This window comes from Tenebrio molitor, chromosome 5 (assembly GCF_963966145.1).
Source record: "Tenebrio molitor chromosome 5, icTenMoli1.1, whole genome shotgun sequence".
NCBI classification, from domain to species: domain Eukaryota; kingdom Metazoa; phylum Arthropoda; class Insecta; order Coleoptera; family Tenebrionidae; genus Tenebrio; species Tenebrio molitor.
Genome location: NC_091050.1, coordinates 18,038,751 through 18,063,744, shown reverse-complemented (window position 1 = coordinate 18,063,744; position 24,994 = coordinate 18,038,751). Strand labels below are relative to the sequence as shown.

At 39.7% G+C, this 24,994-nt stretch overlaps 2 protein-coding genes across 5 annotated transcripts in view; one reads left to right on the top strand and one right to left on the bottom strand.

The window, feature by feature from the left end:
• LOC138130934 (uncharacterized) overlaps nucleotides 1–16,928 on the bottom strand; it is a 53,902-nt gene extending 36,974 nt beyond the window's left edge. Inside the window, exon 1 of the mRNA XM_069047649.1 lies at nucleotides 16,808–16,928. The gene's annotated coding sequence lies outside the window, so the exon portion shown is untranslated. The remainder of the gene's footprint in view (nucleotides 1–16,807) is intronic.
• On the top strand, nucleotides 15,779–23,485 carry LOC138130928 (uncharacterized). 4 transcript variants are annotated; one of them, XM_069047641.1, is made up of 4 exons: nucleotides 15,779–16,005; nucleotides 16,249–22,360; nucleotides 22,412–22,522; nucleotides 22,591–23,485. In XM_069047641.1, the coding sequence occupies exons 1-3, from the start codon at nucleotides 15,994–15,996 to the stop codon at nucleotides 22,498–22,500; spliced, it is 6,213 nt and encodes a 2,070-aa protein (XP_068903742.1). In that variant the 5' UTR covers nucleotides 15,779–15,993; the 3' UTR covers nucleotides 22,501–22,522; nucleotides 22,591–23,485. The 4 variants fall into 4 exon arrangements, with proteins under 4 accessions (XP_068903742.1, XP_068903739.1, XP_068903741.1 ...); XM_069047638.1 differs by having other exon boundaries at nucleotides 16,249–22,522; XM_069047640.1 differs by lacking the exon at nucleotides 22,591–23,485 and having other exon boundaries at nucleotides 22,412–22,568.
• Nucleotides 23,486–24,994: the final 1,509 nt, after the last annotated feature.

Genomic DNA, 24,994 nt, shown 5'->3' with positions numbered 1-24,994 from the left:
GGATGATTTTTTAAACTATCGGGTAGATTACAATTTAATATCCCAAACTGTCGAAAAAGTTGTGAAAAAAATATTTTTTTGGGCGCTGAAATAATAGTACGTCGAGCGGCCGCCAGAGTAGCGCCATTGTCGGCTCAACCAGCACCTGACGATCTCCGCTTTTGGACGCTTTTGGCGCGCTAAAAAATATTTTTTTCACAACTTTTTCGACAGTTTGGGATATTGAATTGTAATCTATCCGATAGTTTAAAAAATCTTCCAACTGTGTTCCAAAAATGGTTTGAATATTTTCATCGGAACAAAAGTTAACAGGGGGTTGAAAAATTAGCATGTAAAACCCTATGGTCAGTCTTAAAAAAAACTCACTGTATGTGGAAGAACACGGTTTTTGAGGTTATGTATCTGTTTTAATTTCAATAAAAGTGAACAAAATGCATATAATTGACGTCGGTATGCAACATTACACTCATATCGCACGTTTTACCACAGTTACGTTAAGAACTTTAACAGAAATCAATGAAAATTGAAATTCAGTGTGCTTCTGTTTACTTTCTCGTACAGTCTTAGTCAAAAGATTGTAAAATGACATGTAAGTAATTATCTAAATATCAAGAAAATAAACACAAAATTTACTTGCAACTCATTACAATTCGTTTCCAAAAATTAAAAACTCTTTTTTTAAATATTGATTTCTCGTAATAAACGTTTCATAGCATTATAAGAATTCCGCAACTTTTTACTGAGATTGTTACTCCAGTTCATCCTTAACAAGATAGTATTTCTTGGTAGAAGACAGCATTTATAGAAGCTTATGGAAAATCGTCAATTAAAAGGTTTTAAGAGTATTACAAATATTTTCCAAAGGTGATGTTCAAAGTGTATTTCATGATAACTTTAAAAACGATATTAAATACATACATATGTACAAACTTTTAGAAGTTTTTGCGTATTGATCATTATAACTGTAGGTGCACTTTTAGGTGCTATTTTATTTTTATAAAGTAGCAATTTTAATAGAGGATTGTGGTTATTTTTAACCACCAATTATAGTAACATCGTTAAAGTTCTGAAATGTAAGTAAGTAATACATCTATTTTTGGAATACATTTTTCTAAATAATAACGAAAACACTCTTGCGTTTTTCCCCAAATTTATTTTGTTTACTTTATTATTCGAGTTTCCATTTCAGAAATGTGTTAAAATGGAATTTAACAAACTATTTGAATAAGTTGCCATAAAAGCTTGTTCTAGATGTTTAACATAGGTATATCACTCAAAAAATATCCTCTTTTAAAAAATACAAAATTAAATTATCCAAATACGTTAGGATGTGTCCATCTCGTTGCTTATATTTTTCCACACTATTAATTGATTTTGAGCAAACATCCATCAGACGCTCGGATCTCAAAGAACCTAGGACCGGCTCTGCTTGTAAGACTAAACCGTCGATTCCATTTGTTTTCACTGCTCTTTTCCTCAATGTTGCAAAAGTTTATTTGGTGCATATCCAGGAATAGCCAGATATGTAGAGTGAATATCATAAATAACACTTGCAAATCTAGGCGGACGGAGTGAAAAGTTGGTTTGTTTTTTCTTAGCTCTAAAAACACCAACATAAAATTGAGCCACGGATCAAAAGATGTGCGTTGAATCCTGACACTATTCCCATGTTTTGTTATACGAAAAATTCAAGAAATCTCACAAATATTTTCTTTTGCGGAATTTGGAAAACTATAACGGATATCCACACCGGCATCAATTATTCGATTTATTTTTAGTTTACGATGGTTGTAAACAAAACCCAGTTTCTGTGGAGGCATGGTCAATGAGCTCACCATTGCGGGACGGGCATAAAACAAAACAAAATGAGGTTCGGCATTCGGTGATTTTTATAAGGTTCATTTTTATTACATGGATTATTTGCCGACGTTTCTGACAGATAAATTGCACCTAATTAGGCTAATTAGGATCCCTTGACTCAGATACTCTCCAGAACCGCCTCTATTTTTAAACAAGATAATAATATTCTAATTTAATCCATTTATTTTGACTAGATTTGATTAGACTGAAAGGCGCAGAGAAAATAAAAAAATTGCGGCCGCACAAAATTAATAATAAAATTGAAAATAAATAAGTGCCATATTAAGTGTTTTTGAAAAACGGACCGATTGTCTAAGTGCTGATAGGAAGATTGCTTGTGTTGTGTAAAAATAGAACAGATTTAACAATTGATCCCTGACGCACACCATTGGAACTTTGCGATAACAATTCATTAATTTTTATTAAATGGATTAAAACTGTTTTGATTCACTTTGCATTTAAATTGCACGTCATCCTCATTGGTTCAACTACAACGGCCTGAATACTGTAATCTATAACGTAAACGTAAGTGCCCTGATTTGCATAACGGTTCATAGTGTTATAATTGGTCGCCTCTATAATTGGTTGATCTAAACAAGTACATAATGTTTAATTTTGTGACCAAAAGTTGGCCAGTGACAGCTCCGGGCTCCCAGGGGGTTTTTCGGGGCAGAGGGCGTGGGTTCGGATTTTTAAAAAATGGGCGCCAGGCAGCTATTGTCTTGAGCTGGTTGTTGCTTGTCCAGCTGCCGGGACAAGTGCTCAGATCTTACTCGTCGAAGGTAAGTAAAGGCAAACGCTTTCTGATCGTTAAACAAATTTTGGTTTATTCGGTTACTGCAAAATTATCCACAGAACAGTATTTGGTGGTTCGGTACTGGTTCACACGAATGCGATAATGGTTCGCTTGTAACTACTAGATGAAAATTGAAAGATGCGGAACCAGTACTTTTAGGTGGCCTTAATATCTACTTTGGTCGTAACCAGAAAAGCTTTTCTTTCACATGTGACCGAATCTTAAACTAAACATGATATTCTTCGACGAAATAAAAGATGTTTTGATTCCTGATGAGGAACCTCCCGAACTTAGACTTCCTTCTGATCGAGCTAATTGTTAAATGTAAACTTAATGAAACCCAAGGTCAAGATTGGGGTGTCACCTTGACAAAAAATTTAAAATTGATCCTGATAGGAAAGTTTAAATCGGTGAAGTTCCGAAACGTTAAATTTGACTGAAATTTCTTTAAGTTGACACTGGAGATTGAATGAAAAGGTTCTTACAAAAAAATTCTAAACATTTGCAAAGTTTCAAAAAAATTAGTGAACATACAAAAATTATGAAAGCGAGAAGCGAGAAATTCGAGGCGTTCCTAAATTTTGCAATGCCGCGGTAAAAAAATATGGCGACTTAGCTTTATGACGGGTCTGTTGTCTCCTCGAATAGCGTCCTTTTGACTTGCGGTGTGACCTTGGCGATACGGTGCTCAAAATAAACGATCGCCTCTGCGAACGATGTTCTCCAAAATGGTCGCCTCTGCGAACGATCTGGCTACGAATCGCCCTGCGAACGATCTGGCTACGAATCGCCCTGCGAACGATCCCTTTCAGCGAAAAAGGGGGTTCTTGGCGCTAAATCGAAGTCCTTCCGGCACTCCTTTACTCAAAAATTTTCGGTACTCTAAAGTTGCGATACGGTACTGGATCAATTCATCCAAACGGGATTGACTCTAAACTGGATCGAACCACCCCTAATACATGGTCTTAGTGAAATGAATTCAAAATTGAACGATAATTACCTCTATAGTGCGAGGGGTCACTCGACCACGAACTCTAAAAGGCGCTTCGCTGGCGTCGCTTCGACGGCTCTCGACGAAGTGTCCGACTTCCGCATTTTTAATCTCGGTACCGCAGTCCCATAAATCGCGAAAATCGTCACGCGCGCGATTCTCGACCTTATTCAGTTGTGCTATAAGGCGGGCTGCGCTTGCGTGGTACTGCGCAATCAAAAATGTGCATTTCCGGTGGTACTACACGTGCGCGTGTCATGACAGGTGGACCGTCATGGCGTCGGTTTGTTTACCTCGAAATTATACCGAGCGGGAGAATTCAGATTTTGGACGGTATTGTGTCGGTAAGTCGTGCACGTCTATCCTGATGTTAATTGCCGTAACTCGCAGGTCAAAAAAAGGACAGGAAGAAAGATGGGGTTGAAAAGAAGGAGATGACTTTCCGGCAAGTTACTAAAGAGGAAAAGGGACCCAACATTGCCGTACGGTCACCTATCGCTGAGAAGAGAAGAAGAGGAAGTGAAGAGAAAGAGAAAGTGAAAGTGGGGTTCTGAAAGATAGGTTGCAGCTCGCCAACCTAGAGGCGTGAGGCCACCTCAGCCTGACATTTGCGGGGGTAACATGTGTTCTTCCAGCCCCCCCGTGGTGGCTGGCACAAATGACTCTAAATTGAAACTTTCCGCTTCCGGAATGGGCGACGTAAAAAACTTGAAGGCAGGGTGGGCGCGTCGCGTTGCCAAATGCCGTGCGTTAACTGCTAGTTCCGGGTCTTCGAACTGCGATCTATTAGCCCCGCGAGCATAAGTAGGACCTCGTGGCCTCCTACTCCGGCCAATCGCCATTGTGGCGTTTCGTAACGCTACACTACCCCCCTCCTCAAAAAGAAAAAGGAAAAGGTAACTCAGTTGCCTTTTACTTTTTACAAAAAAAACGAAGATGAAGTCTTCACAAAAAAAAAAAAAAAAAAAAAAAAAACGTCAAAATTTGATCACTGGAAAAGTTTTGGTTTCGCCACGAAAATGGCTTGTCGATATCTGCGCGTATCAAACGATTGAAAACTGAATCTCAATGTCAATTAGTACTTGAGTACTGCGGTATGATGTAAGTCAAGTCCGGTTAAATGTCATAATTTGAGGTTCTTAAATAAACTTTTCCTGAACAAACTCCACGGTAAAATTTTACTGTCGTCAACATTCCAAAAGAGGACAAAAGAATTAATCGAAAAATTGAACGGTACGAAAAAGTGAAATGCAAAGCTCGCTACGGTTCTTCGGCTTCTGCCAGAGATCCTCTGAATTCTTTCAAATCTTTCATGTGCCAAACACCTAGATCTGCGCGGTTCTCATCTTCGAGAGCGTACGCGAGTTTCGATAGTTTTCTCGTTATCGTGCACAGCACGTAGCGTGGCGCTAATTTTTGCGCAAAGTCTTTCGCAGCGCTGGAAAGTACTTTGTTGCGTTTCCAAACTTTGTCGCCTACAAAAAATTCAGCGTCGCGCTTCCGAAGATTGTACGAGCGTTCGTTGCGTTCGTGCGCTTTGTGAAGGTGCTGGGTTACATCCTGCAAGATGGTCTTGAGGTGTTCTAAATTTTTCGCGTGATCTTCGCGATCAGCTGTCGTCAAGGTTTCCGGATTTTCCGCTACTTTGCCGTAAAATTCACCGGTACAGGGTACTACCCTACCAAAATTGAGAAATGCTGGACTGAATCCGGTTACTTCGTTGACCGCTGTGCGAATCGCGTACCCGATCTTTGCCACCTCGGCATCCCACTTTTTGTGAGCGCCTTTGACGTAACTTCGTATGGCAGTGCCAACTGTGCGGTTGTATCGCTCCACAGGGTTGCTCTGAGGGTGATACTTGGCTGTGAACCAGATCTTTTGAACTTTGTAGTTCTCGCAAGTCTTTACAAATTCGTTTCCGACAAACTGCTTGCCGTTGTCGACCAAAATGAATTGCGGTACACCATACACAAGAAAAATTCCGTTCTCGATACATTCTGTAACTTTTGAGCTCGTAGCTTTTCGTAACGGAAATAGTACAACGTACTTCGTGAACCAATCTACGATCACTAAGAGATACGAATATCCTTTCGTGGACGTCGGTAATGGACCAATCAAATCAACGGAAATCATTTGCCACGGAAACTGAACCTTTTTTTCTTTTCCCATAAGCCCTGCGCGAGCGGTGTTCGGTGCTTTTTGCTCATTGCAAACCTTGCAGTTTCGAACGTAACGAATGACTGAACGACGCATTTTCGGCCAAAAGTGATTGATGGATAACCTTGAAAGTGTCTTGTAGTACCCGAAATGAGCTGATGTCGGTGCATCATGACATGATTCTAAAATTTTTGTTCTTTGATTTCGCGGTACTAAAAGCTTCCACTCCGGGACGTTGCCGGGTAGTACAATTTTGTTCGGTACGAATCGATACACGAAACCGTTCTCGACTTTCCATGATGGATTTCTTTGAGGATTGGCGATTACGTTGTCGCGAAGTCGCGTGTACGACTCGTCCAAATCATTCAAGTTCACGCCGAGAAAGCTGTCAATGTCTACCGCAGCAATTTCTGCAGGTAGTCTCGATAGTGCGTCCGGTACTACATTGAGCTTGCCCTTACGATGGACCAAATCGAATGAAAATTGATTGAGCTTGACACTCCATCGCGCTAACTTGCCTGCTGGGTCCTTCATTCGGTTTAACCAGAGCAATGAATAATGGTCCGTCACGATCGTGAAATGGGTGCCCTCAACGTAAGGTCTGAACTTTTCCAACGCGAACAAAACGGCTAAACATTCTCGTTCCGTAACGCTATAATTTCGCTCGGCTTTTGTTAGCGAACGGCTGGCGTACGCGATCACTCTCTCATCTCCGTCTAAATCTTGCGTTAAAACTGCTCCTAGACCGGTGTTTGAAGCGTCAGTTTGGATCACGAAAGGTTTCGAGAAATCAGGACTTGACAATACGGGTGCTGAAACAAGTGCATCCTTGATTTTCTGAAAAGCTTCCTGAGCTTCAGGAGTCCACTCCGTTTTCTGTCGCTTTCGCTTTCCGGTAAGTAACGCGTTTATCGGGGACATGAGGGTCGAAAAATGAGGGATGAAACGCCTATACCAAGAACACATGCCTACGAAACGTTTGATTTCGGTACTAGTCTTCGGGACTGGATAGCTCACCATGGCCGCTACTTTGTCTGGATCGGTACCTAGACCATGTTCATCGACAATGAAACCCAAATATTTCAAACTTGAGCGGAAAAGTTGACACTTTTTCGCATTCACGGTGAGTTTCGCGTCTCGAAGACGTCGTATCACCTCCCTCAAAACTTGTACGTGTTTCTCGAATGTCGGGGCGATAATGATTAGATCGTCCAGGTAAACAAAGACGTGAGGTTCTAGTTCAGGTCCGAAAATTCTGTCCATGAGACACTGCTGCCTCTGGGCTGCGTTTGTCAGTCCGAACGGTAATACGTTAAAATGAAAAAGACCTCTGCCGGGAATCGCAAAAGCTGTCTTCGGTCTAGACTCTGAATCTAACGGGATTTGCCAAAAAGCGTTCTTGAGATCGATCGAACTGATGTACTTTGCTCCTCGCAACATACTGAGAATCCTGTCGACACGCGGTAATGGGTAACTGTCACGTTTTGTCACGGCATTGAGCCTGCGACCGTCAAAGCAAAGTCGGTATTCACCGGAAGATTTCTTTACTAACAAAATTGGAGAAGACCACGGACTGTCAGAAGGCGATATGACATTGTTCTCGAGCATGCGGTCAATTTCTTTGTTGACTTCCGCAAGCATGTACGGAGACCACCAATACGGACGTTGTTTGATCGGCAATGCTTCTCCCGTGTCGATTGTGACTGTCATTTTGTGTGTCCTCCCTAACTTTCCGTCGTTGCTCAACAAATCTAAATTTTTCCGGATGATCTCGGTGATCTCATGCCGATCCGCGCCACACTCCGTCACCGCGTCACATTCTGGTACTCTTACGATATCCGACGCAACTTCAATTTTGTGACCCGCGAAATCTATCTTGAGTCCGAATAATCTACAAAAGTCGCACCCTAATATGACGCTATGCTGAAGATCTGGCACGTAGTAGACACGAATTCGCCGTCTCGACGAGTCTAACACTGCTTCTAGTTCGATAGCTTTGGTTACCGGATGTTGTTTTCCGTCGGCAGTTCTGATGGTTTTTAGCCGAGATGGGAAAGTTTTTCCACCTGCGCGAAAATGAATTAAATCGGCTCCTTTTCCACCAACTATAGTGCAATTCGAACCGGAATCCACGAGTCCTTCAGTTTCCTTATTGTTTAGACGCAGTCTGATAAATGGCCTATTGTCATTGGTTTTGCTGACGAAAATGGAAGCGGAATTTGCCCGAGAAGGCTTGCAAAACTCTTTGACTTCGTCTAACCAAGCGTTCCACTGGGTGTCCGTACGTTTCGCGATGATCGATGCGTTTACATCGGCCTTGGGATGTTTTAGGAACGTAGCACGGCCGCAAGTCTGCCGCGTCCCTACTGCGCGTTTCCCGACGGATTACACTTTTTGCAGGTCGCCAAGGTGACGTCTGGCTCCCCACAACGGTAGCAAAACTGCTTTCTTTTCAGTCGACAGTTCATGAACGAATGATTGGGCTGTTGACAATTCCAGCACTTGAACGACCTGGAGGACGAACTCGCGGGTTCACTCCGTCTGGCTGAATTGCCTGAAGGTTCCTTCACGACGATGGCGCGTGGACCCGCTTTCGCGGGTTCGCTCGCCCGAACATATGCCAACTCTGGCTCCAACACGCAAGATGACTTGGGTGCAGCGCGATGTTTCTGCCGCAAAGCCGATAACTCCTCCACTTTTTTGCACAACTTAATCAACTCCGGTACGGTGACAACTTCGGTGATGCTAAGCTGGTTAAGGTAACATGGAAGCAAATTCCTCCGAATCGTCTTTACCTTGGTTATCTCCGCCGGTGGTCGACTAAGTCTAGCAAAAAGCGTCTCCATAACCGCAACGTAAATGGTTATCGACTCGCTTTTGCCCTGAAGCCTGCCCTTGATTTCGTCCCACAACAATTCATCGAAATCCGGTGGAAGAAATTCCTGTTTCAACAACTGAACCACTTCGTCCCAATCGCTCAATCTGCTCCGAACAGAACGATACCAAATCAGCGCTTTGCCGCTAAAGAGATCAATGGCCGCGTTAAAAAGGTCCCTGTTGGTTGCGTTTCGCGCTACCGACAGTTCCTCTACCCGTTCCAAGAACTGGTTCACCGTCATTCCATTTTCCTCCCCGTTGAAAGATACGCCCCAGGTGTGAATTGGCACTAGTTTCGGTTCCGGAGATCTCGCGTGAGGGTGCACGTAAATGGGAGTAGTCGCGACGACTGGTGGCGCTTCCACCGTAACCGGGCTCGCTTCTGCTGCCTTGTCGTGAAGATCAGCTTCGAGCAACAAACATGTCGTGTACGCCTCATTTCTATACTCCGCATCTCGCTCGCGTCTCATTCGCCGAATGCGAAATGAAAGGTGCGTTAGACGGGTCTTCAACCGTTTGAAGATCATGTCTTCCGCCGTTCCTTCAAATTCTGTCAAAATCGTGCGTATGCTCTCAAGGGTGTCCTCAATGGCCTGGACCTCGGTGTCGTGATCATACTCTGCGTCATGAAGTGACAGAAAGTATTCGTCCGGTCGACCTAGTTCTTTGGACAGAGCTCTCGCTAACAGTTTCCTCTTATCGTCCTGGTTTCGGCTAGTCGTGATGCCGCGTATACGCAATTCATACGTCAGCTCGTCAGCTAGTAAATGCTTGACCTTGAATTGTTCGTCCATTTTGACGAAGACTCACCGCGATTCCACGGGTCAGTAACGCAATAAAAACGCCGGTCAAAACACTACCAAAAAAAACAGCGCGCAACACGATAGTCGATTCCGAGAAAAGGTTTTTGTCGTCGAGGGTACAAGATAAGACCGCTACTCAAACAATGAATTCGCCGCTAAATTTCCGCTTCTCATTAACACACAATCAAAAAATTCAACTTTCAATAAACCTTTACCAACTCCCTTTGCTCCGATTGAAAAAAGTGACTGAGCCTCAATGAAGTTGAACGATAAACGAAAATTTGTGGTTGCTCCAAAAAATCGGGCCCCACGTTGGGCGCCAAAATTTGTGTGACCAAAAGTTGGCCAGTGACAGCTCCGGGCTCCCAGGGGGTTTTTCGGGGCAGAGGGCGTGGGTTCGGATTTTTAAAAAATGGGCGCCAGGCAGCTATTGTCTTGAGCTGGTTGTTGCTTGTCCAGCTGCCGGGACAAGTGCTCAGATCTTACTCGTCGAAGGTAAGTAAAGGCAAACGCTTTCTGATCGTTAAACAAATTTTGGTTTATTCGGTTACTGCAAAATTATCCACAGAACAGTATTTGGTGGTTCGGTACTGGTTCACACGAATGCGATAATGGTTCGCTTGTAACTACTAGATGAAAATTGAAAGATGCGGAACCAGTACTTTTAGGTGGCCTTAATATCTACTTTGGTCGTAACCAGAAAAGCTTTTCTTTCACATGTGACCGAATCTTAAACTAAACATGATATTCTTCGACGAAATAAAAGATGTTTTGATTCCTGATGAGGAACCTCCCGAACTTAGACTTCCTTCTGATCGAGCTAATTGTTAAATGTAAACTTAATGAAACCCAAGGTCAAGATTGGGGTGTCACCTTGACAAAAAATTTAAAATTGATCCTGATAGGAAAGTTTAAATCGGTGAAGTTCCGAAACGTTAAATTTGACTGAAATTTCTTTAAGTTGACACTGGAGATTGAATGAAAAGGTTCTTACAAAAAAATTCTAAACATTTGCAAAGTTTCAAAAAAATTAGTGAACATACAAAAATTATGAAAGCGAGAAGCGAGAAATTCGAGGCGTTCCTAAATTTTGCAATGCCGCGGTAAAAAAATATGGCGACTTAGCTTTATGACGGGTCTGTTGTCTCCTCGAATAGCGTCCTTTTGACTTGCGGTGTGACCTTGGCGATACGGTGCTCAAAATAAACGATCGCCTCTGCGAACGATGTTCTCCAAAATGGTCGCCTCTGCGAACGATCTGGCTACGAATCGCCCTGCGAACGATCTGGCTACGAATCGCCCTGCGAACGATCTGGCTACGAATCGCCCTGCGAACGATCCCTTTCAGCGAAAAAGGGGGTTCTTGGCGCTAAATCGAAGTCCTTCCGGCACTCCTTTACTCAAAAATTTTCGGTACTCTAAAGTTGCGATACGGTACTGGATCAATTCATCCAAACGGGATTGACTCTAAACTGGATCGAACCACCCCTAATACATGGTCTTAGTGAAATGAATTCAAAATTGAACGATAATTACCTCTATAGTGCGAGGGGTCACTCGACCACGAACTCTAAAAGGCGCTTCGCTGGCGTCGCTTCGACGGCTCTCGACGAAGTGTCCGACTTCCGCATTTTTAATCTCGGTACCGCAGTCCCATAAATCGCGAAAATCGTCACGCGCGCGATTCTCGACCTTATTCAGTTGTGCTATAAGGCGGGCTGCGCTTGCGTGGTACTGCGCAATCAAAAATGTGCATTTCCGGTGGTACTACACGTGCGCGTGTCATGACAGGTGGACCGTCATGGCGTCGGTTTGTTTACCTCGAAATTATACCGAGCGGGAGAATTCAGATTTTGGACGGTATTGTGTCGGTAAGTCGTGCACGTCTATCCTGATGTTAATTGCCGTAACTCGCAGGTCAAAAAAAGGACAGGAAGAAAGATGGGGTTGAAAAGAAGGAGATGACTTTCCGGCAAGTTACTAAAGAGGAAAAGGGACCCAACATTGCCGTACGGTCACCTATCGCTGAGAAGAGAAGAAGAGGAAGTGAAGAGAAAGAGAAAGTGAAAGTGGGGTTCTGAAAGATAGGTTGCAGCTCGCCAACCTAGAGGCGTGAGGCCACCTCAGCCTGACATTTGCGGGGGTAACATGTGTTCTTCCAGCCCCCCCGTGGTGGCTGGCACAAATGACTCTAAATTGAAACTTTCCGCTTCCGGAATGGGCGACGTAAAAAACTTGAAGGCAGGGTGGGCGCGTCGCGTTGCCAAATGCCGTGCGTTAACTGCTAGTTCCGGGTCTTCGAACTGCGATCTATTAGCCCCGCGAGCATAAGTAGGACCTCGTGGCCTCCTACTCCGGCCAATCGCCATTGTGGCGTTTCGTAACGCTACAATTTTTAAATTTTCAGTCTGTTGCTAATTATTACGTTCGAAATGTTTAAATTAATCGATTTAGTTAACAAATTAAAAATAAGAAAAAATTGATTGAGGTATTGTTTTCTTCTTGAAGAAGTCGCAAGAAACAAAAATAAAACATCCAGGCTGGTAAACAGACGGATTAGGGGAAAAACTGAATGCCATATATTTTTTTAGTCACGATTTATTTTATTTTCATTGTTTCCACATTGAAAAAATCGTGGAAGCGAGGGGAGAACTTTGAAAGCAATATCGTTGGGTGTGGACATTGGCCATTGCGCGCTGAAAATAACGCTGAAAGATTGACTGAAACGCGGAAAACGCGAAATGTGATCTTATCTCCGCAACCAGCACTACGCAAACATCGCCGTCCAAAACGAAAATACGGGTCATAACCGACGATTTTATCGGCAATAAAACGAATTAGCTGGGGAGAGCAATAAGGGTATCGAGTTACGACCGACACAATAAAAACAACAAAATAATTCAAGAAGGATGTGAGAATTGTCCTATAATAAAAGATTAGTTAATCCTGGTTGGATAAAAATTCGAGCTCGCCTAATAAAAACAGACGAGCAGGTGATTTATTGGACGTTTTAAATATGTTCAGAAAAAATGTTTTGATGTTAATGAGTTGTTCTAGACGGTAAACACACAAACATTGACTGGAATTGTAGGTGTAATGGTACGGGCGCCGCCTCTGACGTAACATCAATTTGAATTTGATTTAAAGCTTGATAAATAATTAAAATTCTTTAAATAAAGTTGACAGTTCATTTCTATTTTTACTACGTGATGTGTGGTTATAAAATTAATGCAGGCCTGTGTATCCGCGGATAACAATAAAAACATAAATAATTATAATAATGGGTTGGTGTTTATTACCAACTTCCTGCGAGTTTCGAAACCGTGCAGAAATAATTTTAAATTCTGAAAACGTGTTTGCTTCATAGCTAGACTCACTAATTTCCAAATTTATTACCTATTCTGCCTGAATGCCGTGCCTTAACACTACAGCGTGATGAAAAAGCACACTTAGGTCACCGTTTGTTCATGATCATGACGGTGGGAAAATATCTTATGTACAATTTCTAAATCCAGAAATCTTATAATGAGACTCCTATTATGTGTTGGTTAAATTTCCATTGCAATTTAGTTGCAATACCTACACTTCAGTGCAATTTAGTGCAAACTTATTTAAAAAAAACAATGGCTAAGGGCCGGTTGCACCAACGCCAGTTAAAGTTAACTGTAGGTTAAAATGCATTGTTACTTTAGTTACCTATTGTTATAACAATGTTTTCCTATATTTTAATCTGTAGTAAAATTTAACTCACGTTGGTGCAACCGCCCTTAAGGTCCGGTTTCACGAACGCCAGTTAAAGTTAACTGTAGGTTAAAATGCTGCGTTACTTTAGTTACCTATTGTTATAACAATGTTTTCGTATATTTGTAGTTAAATTTAACTCACGTTGGTGAAACCGGCCCTTAGTAAACATAAATATTATTGTCAAATAGAGTTAAAATCTAACAATATTGGTATTGGTATTGTTTAAATATTATTTTAAAATGAATACAAGACAAGGTGATTTACGAGAAAATGCAACCCACAATACGTTTGGAACGTAAAGCTGAATATGGATGCAATAAATAACTAAATACCCATCATTATTTACTCGTAAATCGCCTTGTATCTGAAAATAATTAAATTTAAGCAACTGTTTATTTACCACTGTAATCGCGGTTGCATATCGTACTTTCTAACGTAATTTCTTTAAAATACAGAGTATTTCACGAGTGATAATGAGCCCGACGAAATTGAAAATGCAACCTACAACACATTTGCACAGTTAAAGTAGATATTTGTTTTTTGATTTAAAAAAAAAAAACATAGCTGTGCAGTTTCATAAATTTTGACATAAACGTCATTCGCTTGGTTATGAAATTGTGAAAAAACGTAAAGTTTTTGGTAAAATGTTTATTGTCTGCATAAACGCGCAACGGGAGAAGCATCTATATTAATCAGGATCATGTCTGTTTTCTCATCGTTCCAATACATTTTAATCGTCGTATCTTAACTTTTTCGTAAATGTCAGTTGTGACAAATAAAATGATTGGAAGCAAAGCCATCATGGATTCATAATTTTATTTAAAAAAAAAATCGATATTTAAAATAGCTACGTTACTTTGGAAATGTATTGTGGGTTGCATTTTCAATTCCGCCACGCTCATTACCACTCGTGAAATACCCTCTATAACTGTTTGGCCCCTTTATAACTTACAAAATGTATACATATTACGTAAAAAAGTTAATTTCCCCTATAATACAAACAAGCTTTTCCAAGAGATTTATACAGTATGTTTAAAAAATATTTTCTTCCAAGTCTTCTTTGAATTTACTTATAACTCAGGTCGTAATGTTAGCGAGTTATTTTCGATTTTGTTTGACAGATGCCGTATATTTTTATAATAAAAAAATACATTTGAAACCACTGTAGTAGGTACTTCAGAAACCGAAAATTTGAAACTGGAAATGGAATTATCCTGCCGAATTTCGAAGACGATTTCCAAATTTGTCTATTTTCAATATATGTTTTTTGGTACACGCTCTCCAAAATTGCCATTTTACGGATTCATTTGAATCCGTAAAATGAATCTTTTCCGGATTCATTCCCGAAAAATTGCCATGACAATAAAACAGTATGTATACAGGTACATTTTCAAAAAAAGCCGGACATTTAAATTTCAGTAGCCAGCTTTTTTCGGAAATGTAGTGTGGGTTGGATTTTTTATTCTGTCGGGCGCATTATTACTCGTAAATAACCCTGTATTATTTCTACATGAGCAAGTAAAGAAGGTTTTAATCTCAAAGTATTTAAAAATTACTTACTTTTTTGGAGATAATCTGTGCGATTCCATTTACACATTGTTATGATTTAGCGATCGTTATTTTAACGATCGATTTTTTAAAATAATTTTTAAAGAGCTTGCTGATTTCTTAAAGCAAGTTGATGATCTCTACAAGTATATATTTGCTAAATTAACTTGATTTTTTTAAATTTTGATTCGGAAGTGATTTTCTAATTTTTAAAAAAATATTTAAAACAACCAATTTTCAATGTAACGATCCATATTATAACTATTTGGAAACAGAATTGCACTGAATATAGTGACGCATCTTCGTTTATAAGCACTACCCCGTTATTTTCTTTTCTGCACGCGATTTTGCTGGAAGTAAACCCAGTTCAATGTCTTTAGCCTTTTTAGAAATATCTTCAGAATTTTGAAGCAGTTTAAAAACTTTTCTGTTTTTTTTTTTAATGACAGAATGAATAAATCAACAAAACAAACTTGTTGCTATGGCTAAGCTACAAGTTTTTATTTACGGTTGCTCTTTTTTGAACAACTTTACCGTGATCGCAAGAGAAATTTCGTAATTCATCTGCAACGATTCGTCCGCAAAAACAATGTTTTAGGTATTTGTAACAAAAATAACTATTACAAGATATTTGTTCACAGTGTAGCTCTGTTTACAGAAACCAACATCAATTCGCAGCTTTTTTGCAAGGCTGGTTGCATACACGTCGAATTACAAATTAATTTGCATCTTGTGTGAAAAGTTTGTTTCAAAGGTACAAAGCTAAAGTAAAATGTCAAAGTCAAAATGTTAAAGGAAATGCGCACATCCCTTCTGCCAAAAGCACAAAACCACTCGTCTCTTCATATTATCCAAAACATTTTCAAAAACTGGTGCCGTTATCTGACTAGGTACATTTGTGAGGAATCCAAGCTTACAACTCTTCCAAAATGTCTACTCGAATTTTAAAGATGGTATTTTTTAGTTGTGCAAATCGAAGTCTCAAATTTTCGATAACATCGAAACAGTTCTATGGAGTGCTGATTTGCGGCGGCTTCTCTAAACAGCATTGTAAAAAGTATTTTGTATCTTCATTCATAATCGAATATTGAACAATAATTCGCAGTTTGCTTTATCGGTAAAAAATATTCTGTATTTATTCAAATGTTATCAGTTTATCTAAAATACAACGAAATCGATTCCTGTAGGTGCTGTGGGTATGTGCAAGTTATGTGAAAATGGCTGATCAGGTAAGTTTTACAAATGTTGCAAAATACGGAAATAATGCACCAACAATAAAGAATATTGTGTAAAAAGCGATAAAAAAGCAAAATAATAAGCCAGTACGTTGAGCACGTTATCTCTTTATTTATTTAAAATCTCAATCTCAGGGTCAAGTGAAAGGCTGTTTTATACTCGAGTTTATGTCAATCCGACATAAAATTGATGAATCATTTGTAACTCAAAAGACATAAAAATCTGTCTGTTTGCAGACGTTTGCCTCCAGACAAGAGGCCATAGACTTTGGGAAAGACTACGAATACCTCGTAGCCGCTTATTTTGCTTTAATTCTGAGCCTCAACGACAAAATAGCTGAATTCAGAATTTCAACCAACAACAAAAACTTCGGGGATTTCGACGATGCAGTTATTGAAATTGAACTCGTCAACGGTGAAGAACACGTTGTTGTGGTCCAGTTGAAACACGTTGCAAGACCTATTGCACAGGTTACTTTAGTTACAAAGAATAAAAGATTTGGTTTGAAGAAATACGGCCAAGAATTCAATACCATCAAAGCTTCACACCCAAAATTCGACTGTTGTGGCACCCCATTTAAAAATTTTCACTTCGTCCTGTACACCAATTCAACTTTGGAGAAATTTGAAGAGATCGACGAAAACTGGAAGAAACTGGAACCGGTCGCGAACGATAGAAGAATTGAATCTGACATTCTAATCAAAAAATGTTATCACTCTCTTGGACGAAGACTGGGTTTGTATGATGACAACAACGATTTTATTTACAAATTCAAGTCTGAAGAACAAGACTCACCTGATCAGCAGTTTTTTCAACAATTTGTATTCTACACGCAACAGAAGAATGCCAAGGAAGTCGAATCTTCGATAGCCAAGCTGATTTTAAACAATTTTCCGAAATGTGATCCCAGTGCTGTAACTAGTTACATGAACTTCTTCAGCTATTGGTGCAGAGGGGATTTTGGGCACATCAAACTCACCAAACAAGATGTGAGATTAAAGCTTGCAGAACTCTTGCTCACAACGTACATTCCAGAACCTTGTACAGACAATTTGAAATATCCTTGCGAAGATAAAATTGAGATTCTTTCTAAGATTTTTGCAAATTTTGATATTGTCCTTGTGAAGGATGAGTCAGAAACTGTACTGAATAAAATTTGGGCAGCATTATTACAACCATTCCAGGATATTTCATCCAGGTGGACCAATCCAATTTCTGGTGTTTACCAAAAACGATACTTCCAGCAGAACAAATACTTCCAGCAGAACACACGTCAAATGCCAATCGCAGCTCAAAGTGAAGTTTTCAACGAAACAACACTGAAGAAGCTGTATTTGACGTTATGGCACTCCAATCTAAAACCTCTGCTTCTGAAGATTGATGAATTTGATGCAAACGTGTGGAAAATGCTGGAATTAACTAGAAACAAGGAAGAAATCAAAAAGTGTATTATTTTTTCCAGAAAGAGTTTACCTTCTGACTGCGACTGGAAAACGTTTACAAGCCTTGACGATTTGTTAAGTTGCGAAGATATCTATCAAAAAGTCACCGAACAGCTTTCAGTTTCTCTTCAAGGAAGACCTCGCATCTCTCTCAAGCAATTTCTAGCAAGCGATGCCACTCTTCCGCAAATCATTTCATTTAAAGAGATCATGTTAATGTTAGATGACAGCTTTGTCCTTGACAGTGACGACAAAAAGATTTTTCCCAAACATTACGTGACCAGATTTGTGCCAAAAATTTTGATCAACATAGACGCACTTAAAGAAGTAGACGATTTGTTTGTGGTCGTTTGTGCGGACAACACTGAAATCATAAAAATGAAGTTAGAAGGAGTTAACACTGTTGATCTGAACAAATATCTGTTACTGGACCGAAGCAGAAACATGAACAGGAGAGTCCCAAAACCATTATTCTCAAGTTCTCGCCGGAGCCAAGATAAAAATGTTGACAAGTTTGTGATTGTTATCGATACTTGTACAACAGACCAGTTCGAACAAATCTGTTCGATGAATGAAGACAAAAATTGTCACTATGTGCGTTTGGTTGACGATAGAAAAGTAGAGTGGATTCGGTCTGGTGGAAGCATTGACAATATTCGTCCTTATCAATTAAACTACAACTACAGTCCTGACAACTTCGTGAGAGATCAAGAAATGTTGTCTTATTTTGACAACAAGCTCAACATTCTTTGTGCTGGACCTGGAATGGGTAAATCTGTTTTGGTGGACACTTTAAAATTAAGTTGTCCTTCAAGTTATTGGGTTGTTACAGTTAATTTAAACGAGCACGTCAAGTTTCTCAAGGAGAATCACACAGTCGACGAAACTATAGAGTATTTTTTGACTAGTCAAAGCAATGACGGTTTCATTAAGCAAATCGTAAAAAGTTTTTACCTAAAAAAGAAAATTTTATTTTTGTGGGATAGCTTCGACGAAATGTCGCACACTTATGCAGAAACAATTATCACAATAATTAAGACTCTTGCTACAAATGGGCACTGGCAATGGATATTTTCCAGAGAAAGTTTGAAGGATTGTCTGGAAAGTGCGTTCAACACTTTAGCCTTGACTTTGACTAAGTTCAGTCAAGATGATCAATATAACTACGTATACAGTACACTAAAAGAAGAAAATGAGAATGAAGAAGAAGTCAAACAAATTGTTCATAAAGTAAATGATGGCATTACAAAGTCGTTGCGCTGTGGATATTTGGATTATTCAGGAGTTCCTCTTCAAATACACATGATGGTGGAAATTTTTAAAAGGAATTTAGCAGAACCGAGTGAACTACAACTGGTCTCCTTAACAGACACGTATGAAGAATTTATTGAAGGAAAATTCGACTATCTCTTCAAGAAAGCAGATGCAGATTTGGAAAATTATGACATGCAAGAATTTAGAGATCAATTTAGAAATCGAATGTTGCCTCAATATGAAAGCGCAGCACTGAAAGCGTTATTCGATGAAGAGGTCTTGTCTAATCTACACCTCGACTGTGACTCCCTTTTAGAAGAGTTGTCAGAAAGCGAAGACATTCTAGGATTGATAGTCGGAGTCAGGAGCGACAAGAAACCGGTTTTTATTCACAAGAGCTACCAAGAATTTTTAGCAGCGTTGTGGTTGTCCCGAAACTACCACAACCACAGAAACTTGATTTTACTTCTGTTCAAAAGGGATTACAGCAATACGAGACTAATGTTTGACATGCTTCTTGCCAAAAATTCATCGGTACATCTTGCTGTTTTGTATCGAAATTTAGACATACTGGAAGAGCACGAGGACGAAATCGTGGATTGTAGAGATGCTGCTGGCAGAAGTGTTCTTCACCTGGCTTGTTCTTGGGGACGAAGACATCCGCTAGTTAAAACCATAACTAGTTCTACAGAAATTGGCGTCTACCAAAGGGTCTATAAACATACATCGTTCAATTCTTTTAAAAAAATTTTGCCTGATTATGACTTTTTCCAAGAAGTAGAAATTGACGAGAACCCTTTTTATCCAGCCATTCCAGGTGAAATTTTTATAGTTGGAGAGACTGTCAACTGCATTGAAGAGGAAGACGAGAGTTTCTTGAAAATGTTGCTTTTCTTGTTAGAACACAAGTGTCATCCTTTGGACCAAGACAAATTGCTTAATTGGAGTGCGTTTCAGTATGCAGATGAGTCACTGTGTCTTGCAGCTCTCAATCAACTCGTCAAATATGATCACATTTCTCTTAATTCACTACAAATTTTCAATCACATTCCTACGATTCTCAGTTATTCGACAGTTTTTTTCTACAACAATTTAGTAGAACTCATCGACGATATTCCTTACGTTGAGTATCAGTTTGAATCTGGACGAAGCACTTTGCTTCAAGTTGCTGTCGAAGGTGATAATCTACCTTACGTGTCGCGACTGTTAACTCTTCAACACTACCAAGACGTGGTAAACAAACAGAGTCGCTTTGCTGGTAATCCTCTAAGTTCCGCGACTGCTACCGGAAATTTGGACATGATAAATCTTCTCTTGGAGAAAGGAGCTAGACCAAATGGTCACAAGACATCACCGCTTGTTGTAGCTTCTTACAACGGCAACAAAATCTGCTGCGAAAAACTGATAGAAGTAGGAGCGAACGTTAACGAAATGACGATTGAAGGACTGAGACCTCTTGTAGCAGCAATCTTGACGAATCAGCTAGACATAGCGTTGTTGCTTCTTCAAAGTGGAGCTGACGTCAACTGTTCGTACAAAGACTTGACAGCGCTAGATCATGCAGTGGGACAAAACCAACTCAACTTGGTCCAACTTCTCTTACGTTACAAACCTGACATCAACCATCGCTGCAAAGATTTGGGCTACACGGCTTTACACTATGCTTGCGAAGTTGACGATATAGACATAATAAAATGCTTGTTGCAACACGGAGCTGATCCTACAATCAAATCAAAACGACACTTGACACCTCTCCATGTGGCACTGAGCAATGGGAAAAAACAAGCCGCGATAGAACTGATCAAAGCTGATCCAAGTGTCGTCAATGATTATAGTTTAGACGACAACGACCAACCCGCACTAACACCCATGTGTCTTGCAGCAATGGAAGATTTCCCTGAAGTCATTAAACTTCTAGCAGAATGTGGCGCCGATGTTTGCACCTCTACTAATGGCATCCCGCCACTCCACTTCTCCGGGAGTCAAGGTCTCGACTCTTGCCTCCTCGCTTTGGTCAACGCTGGGGCTGCAATAGATCAGGTCAGTGAAGATGGAGTGACTGCTTTGGTCTGTTCCGTCGACAACATCTCGGCTGTTAGAATTCTTCTAGACAATGGCGCAGATGTAAACTTTCGAAATAGATCTGGCTTGACAGCTCTACATCATGCTGTGGTTCACGACAAGTTGGAAACTGTCGAAGAACTGGTAGAAAGAGAAGCAGACGTAAATATCAAGGATGATCGCGGTAAAACAGCTTTGTACTATTCAATTTTAAGAAAAAATAGTAGTATTGCAAAATTTCTTCTAAAGCGTAGTTCTACTATTGAAGATGGTGCAGAACTACTTTGCCAAGCTGCTAAGCTTGATCTTCCGGAGTGTGTCTCTCTGATACTAGATTGTGGAGTTGAAATCAATTCTCTTGACAGTCGGAATAAAACCGCCTTGCACTATGCTTCCACAAAATCGGAAAGAGGTGTCAAGGTTTTGCTCGAAAGAGGAGGAGACCCCAACTCTCCGGGAAAATTTGGTCGAGTGTCAAGTGTTACGCCACTGATGTCTTCACTTTTATTCGGTAGAACTGACATTTTGAAGATTCTTCTTGACAGTGGCGCCAACCCCGAGCATATATTTGGATCACTAAGCGCTCTTCATGTAGCTACAGTTTTCGGAGACATATTTAGCACAATTCTTGTGGCTGACAGCGGAGCTGATGTCAACATCCTTGCAGAAAATGGACGCGCACCTCTTCACTATGCAGCCGAAAACGACATTACCCTGCTGTATCTTCTTCATGAATGCAGCACAGACCCTTTCTTTTTGGAACATTTCTTCAGTATGCACAAGTCTAAATCTTCAAAATTCCAAATCAACTACAACAATTTGGACTGTGCCAAAGAACTAATCTCAAGAGGAGCGAATCCCAATCAAAAGGATAATAATTCTGTGACTCCACTTCATCTCGCTTCATCTCAGAAATTTTCTGAACTGATTAAACTGCTCGTTAACAACGGCGCAAATGTCAACAGTTTGAACAGCAACAACCAAACACCTCTTCACTTATCTTGTGAAGTTGAAGCAATGGACGATGCTGAGTTTCTTATAAAAAGTGGTGCTCGACTGGACCTTGTCGATGAATTTGGAAAAACTCCAACGGAGTATGCCTTGGGAAAGGTGCACAAAGGTGGTTTTGAAAATGGAGGTGTGCTCAAAAAATTACAGAAACTGGGAGCTGATCTTGATTTACCAGACGACGATGGATTCAGACTTTTACACAAAGCGTCGAAAGCTGGTGACAGTGATGTTGTCAGTTATCTTCTAAACAGTGAAGTGGATGTTGACAGTGAAACTCGCGAAGGACTTCCTCCAATTTTCTACGCCGTCTATGGCAATCACAAAGAGATTGTGCTTCAACTATTGGAGCATTCGTGCAAGGTAAACGTTCAAGATTCAAGTGGAAATACTCTACTACATATTGCTGTTGCAAATGGTTGTCAAGAAATTGTCAAATATTTGCTGAAGGCAGGTTGTAATGTCAATGACCAAAACAACAGTGGCAACACAGTCTTGCATTTAGCTGCAAAATCTGGTTCGTACGGTTCTTGTAAAATTCTGCTGGAGGCAGGAGCTAACCAAGACATTTTAAATTGTGAAGGTACGACGAAAATAAGTGGATTTTTAAGATTTACCATTACATTTGTTTTAGATGCTTCTCCCTTGGAATTGGTCAATCCAGAAGAAAACAAGGACCTAGTTCACTTATTTCGTTCGATTAAATCTCTTGATTCAAATTAAGGCTTGTCAAAAAATTAATGAGGTATGTTGTGATGTCTCACTACATAAATACAATGAAATCAATATTATGACGATTGATTTTTATTGCAGTGCCATTTAAATCAAAATTTTGGTTAAAAATGGAAAATGTATTATACCATTCACGATTGTTTCAAATTCGGACTATCTATGAAAATCTGACATTTTAGTTGGCAGTATTGTGATTTGCCATGATAAATCTATTTTAGGTTATAATTCAACCGAACACTGCTCCCAGGTTGTTACATTTTTTAAATAATTGACCGCATTAGGAACAATGATCATAAAATTGTAATTGAAATGAAACATACATATTTGTAGGGCAGTGCTAGGTAAATTCTTATTAACTAAATTAATGACGGAATTGACAACAATGCGAATATTTAAAAACGAAACGTCATATGACAGGACCTGACACCAATCTAACAAAAAAATATCTTGGCCTGCTGCGTGTTTAAAACAATCGTCGACGGCATATAGGAATATTTTCATCATATGAAGTTTGAATCTACCAATTTATTGTATACAATAATATTTAAAATATTTTTATTTTCTTCGTATCTAATTCCTTGCTGATAAAGAGTGATTCTGAATGTACAGATAACTTATCGTCACCAAACAGATAAAATTACCTTATCAAATTATGTACTGTCGCGAGCAAAAAATTCTGGTCGTCAATGTCATTTCAAAATTTGGTTAGATTGTCACAAATTGAAAATTTTTCCCTGCCTGATTACGCCCATGTCAACAAAGTGTCAAAAAAATTAGAAAAAAATGACAATTAATGTCATACAACATGATGATAGGTTATGATATTTACGACCGTTTTACAATGGAGCATTTTCTGTTGTGTCAAAGCATGATTTTGACGACCAGGTTTTTTTTGCTCGCTACAGTACCTTATACGAATACTGCCTTCTACCTTACCGATAAGGGTGCCGAAATCAATACTACTACAGAATCTAAACGATTAACACCGTTGCATATCGCTGCACTTATGGGTCATGTGGAAATTGTTAAACTTCTCCTACTGTTTAATGCTGATGTAATAATAGTACATTCTTCAACGAGCGGATAATGATCGCTATTACTCAAAAGGACGAAAATTCCAACACGAGTCGTAGACGAGTGGTGGAATCGTCCGATTGAATAACAGCCATTATACGCGAGTTGAAGACTATACTTTCTCCACGACTGTATCAAGAAAAAAAATCTTCAAAAATTGAATTTAATTTCACTTTTATTATTTGACAATTAAAATTGTGCCTCATTTAGCGGTTGCTACGCGATGCGCGACTTATTGTTCACAAACGCATCCGATTGGCGATCTGCGGGTGAGAGAATGTAAATACGAGGGATGGATTGGCTGACAGCCGTGGGTTTTAGCATTTTCTCTCACTGGGCGTAGGATTGATATCATTCTTTCGTTGAATATCCAGCAAGAATGCATTCATTTTTTAATAGTCGTGGAGAAAAGATATTTCTGGCAATTCTCCACTAGTGAGTGTTGTGGCGAATAACAATTTAGAAATCGCCAAGTTATTTGCTGAAAAACTGGCCGATAATAAAACGTCAGGAAATAATAACGGAATCATTGGTAAATAATTATTTAGACAACGAGTGTTAGAAGTGCAACATTTTTTCATAAGTGTGGAAGATTATTAAACGAGCCGTAGGCGAGTTGAATAATCCACACGCTGAGAAAAAAGCACGCTAACACGAGTTGTCTATAAAAATTTTTAACATTTCATAAATCAAAACCTATTTTAACTGTAATTTTGTGCTTCCCTTTTGGTGTCAAGTGTGGTGGCCGGTTGTGGTAACTAAGGAAACGTTATAATTATATTTAATGAAATTATTTGTCAGTTTTATGTCAGTTTTAATAAAAGTGAAAATGAGTGATTCAGATGAAGATCCTGAAATTACTATATTCTGTTCACGTTGGATTGAAGTGGTGCAAATCGCACACATTTGGCATTAACTTTCATATTAGTTGTCATAGTAACAGGTCAGGTCATTTGCACCACTGATGTTCATTCCCACGTGAACAGATATTAGTGGACTCAAGAAAGGTGGGTTTAATGTTACTAATTGTTATAATCGTTATTTCAATTTTCATCTTGATAAATCACTTCTTTGTAGAATACGTATATATCGTTCATTCATGGATTAAAACCAAGCAGTTAAAAAAAGTTGATGATATCATAACTTTTTTTCACTAACTGAAAAAAAGTAACACTTCTAACACTAAAATCAATGAAGTAAATCCGGAACTCGCTGAAGGGAAGGAGGAAGAGCTCGACATCCTACCCTCACCGGAGGGCGGTGTAATCGTTCTAGCTTCCGAAAAAGGGTCGGCCTTCCACCCCCTTATAATTTCGCGACTTGCTGTCAACGGTGACGGAAGATTGGCTCGTTGGGTTCACGTTATAATTTGTCCGGGATAAAGTAGGAGAAAATTAGACAGCATTATGTT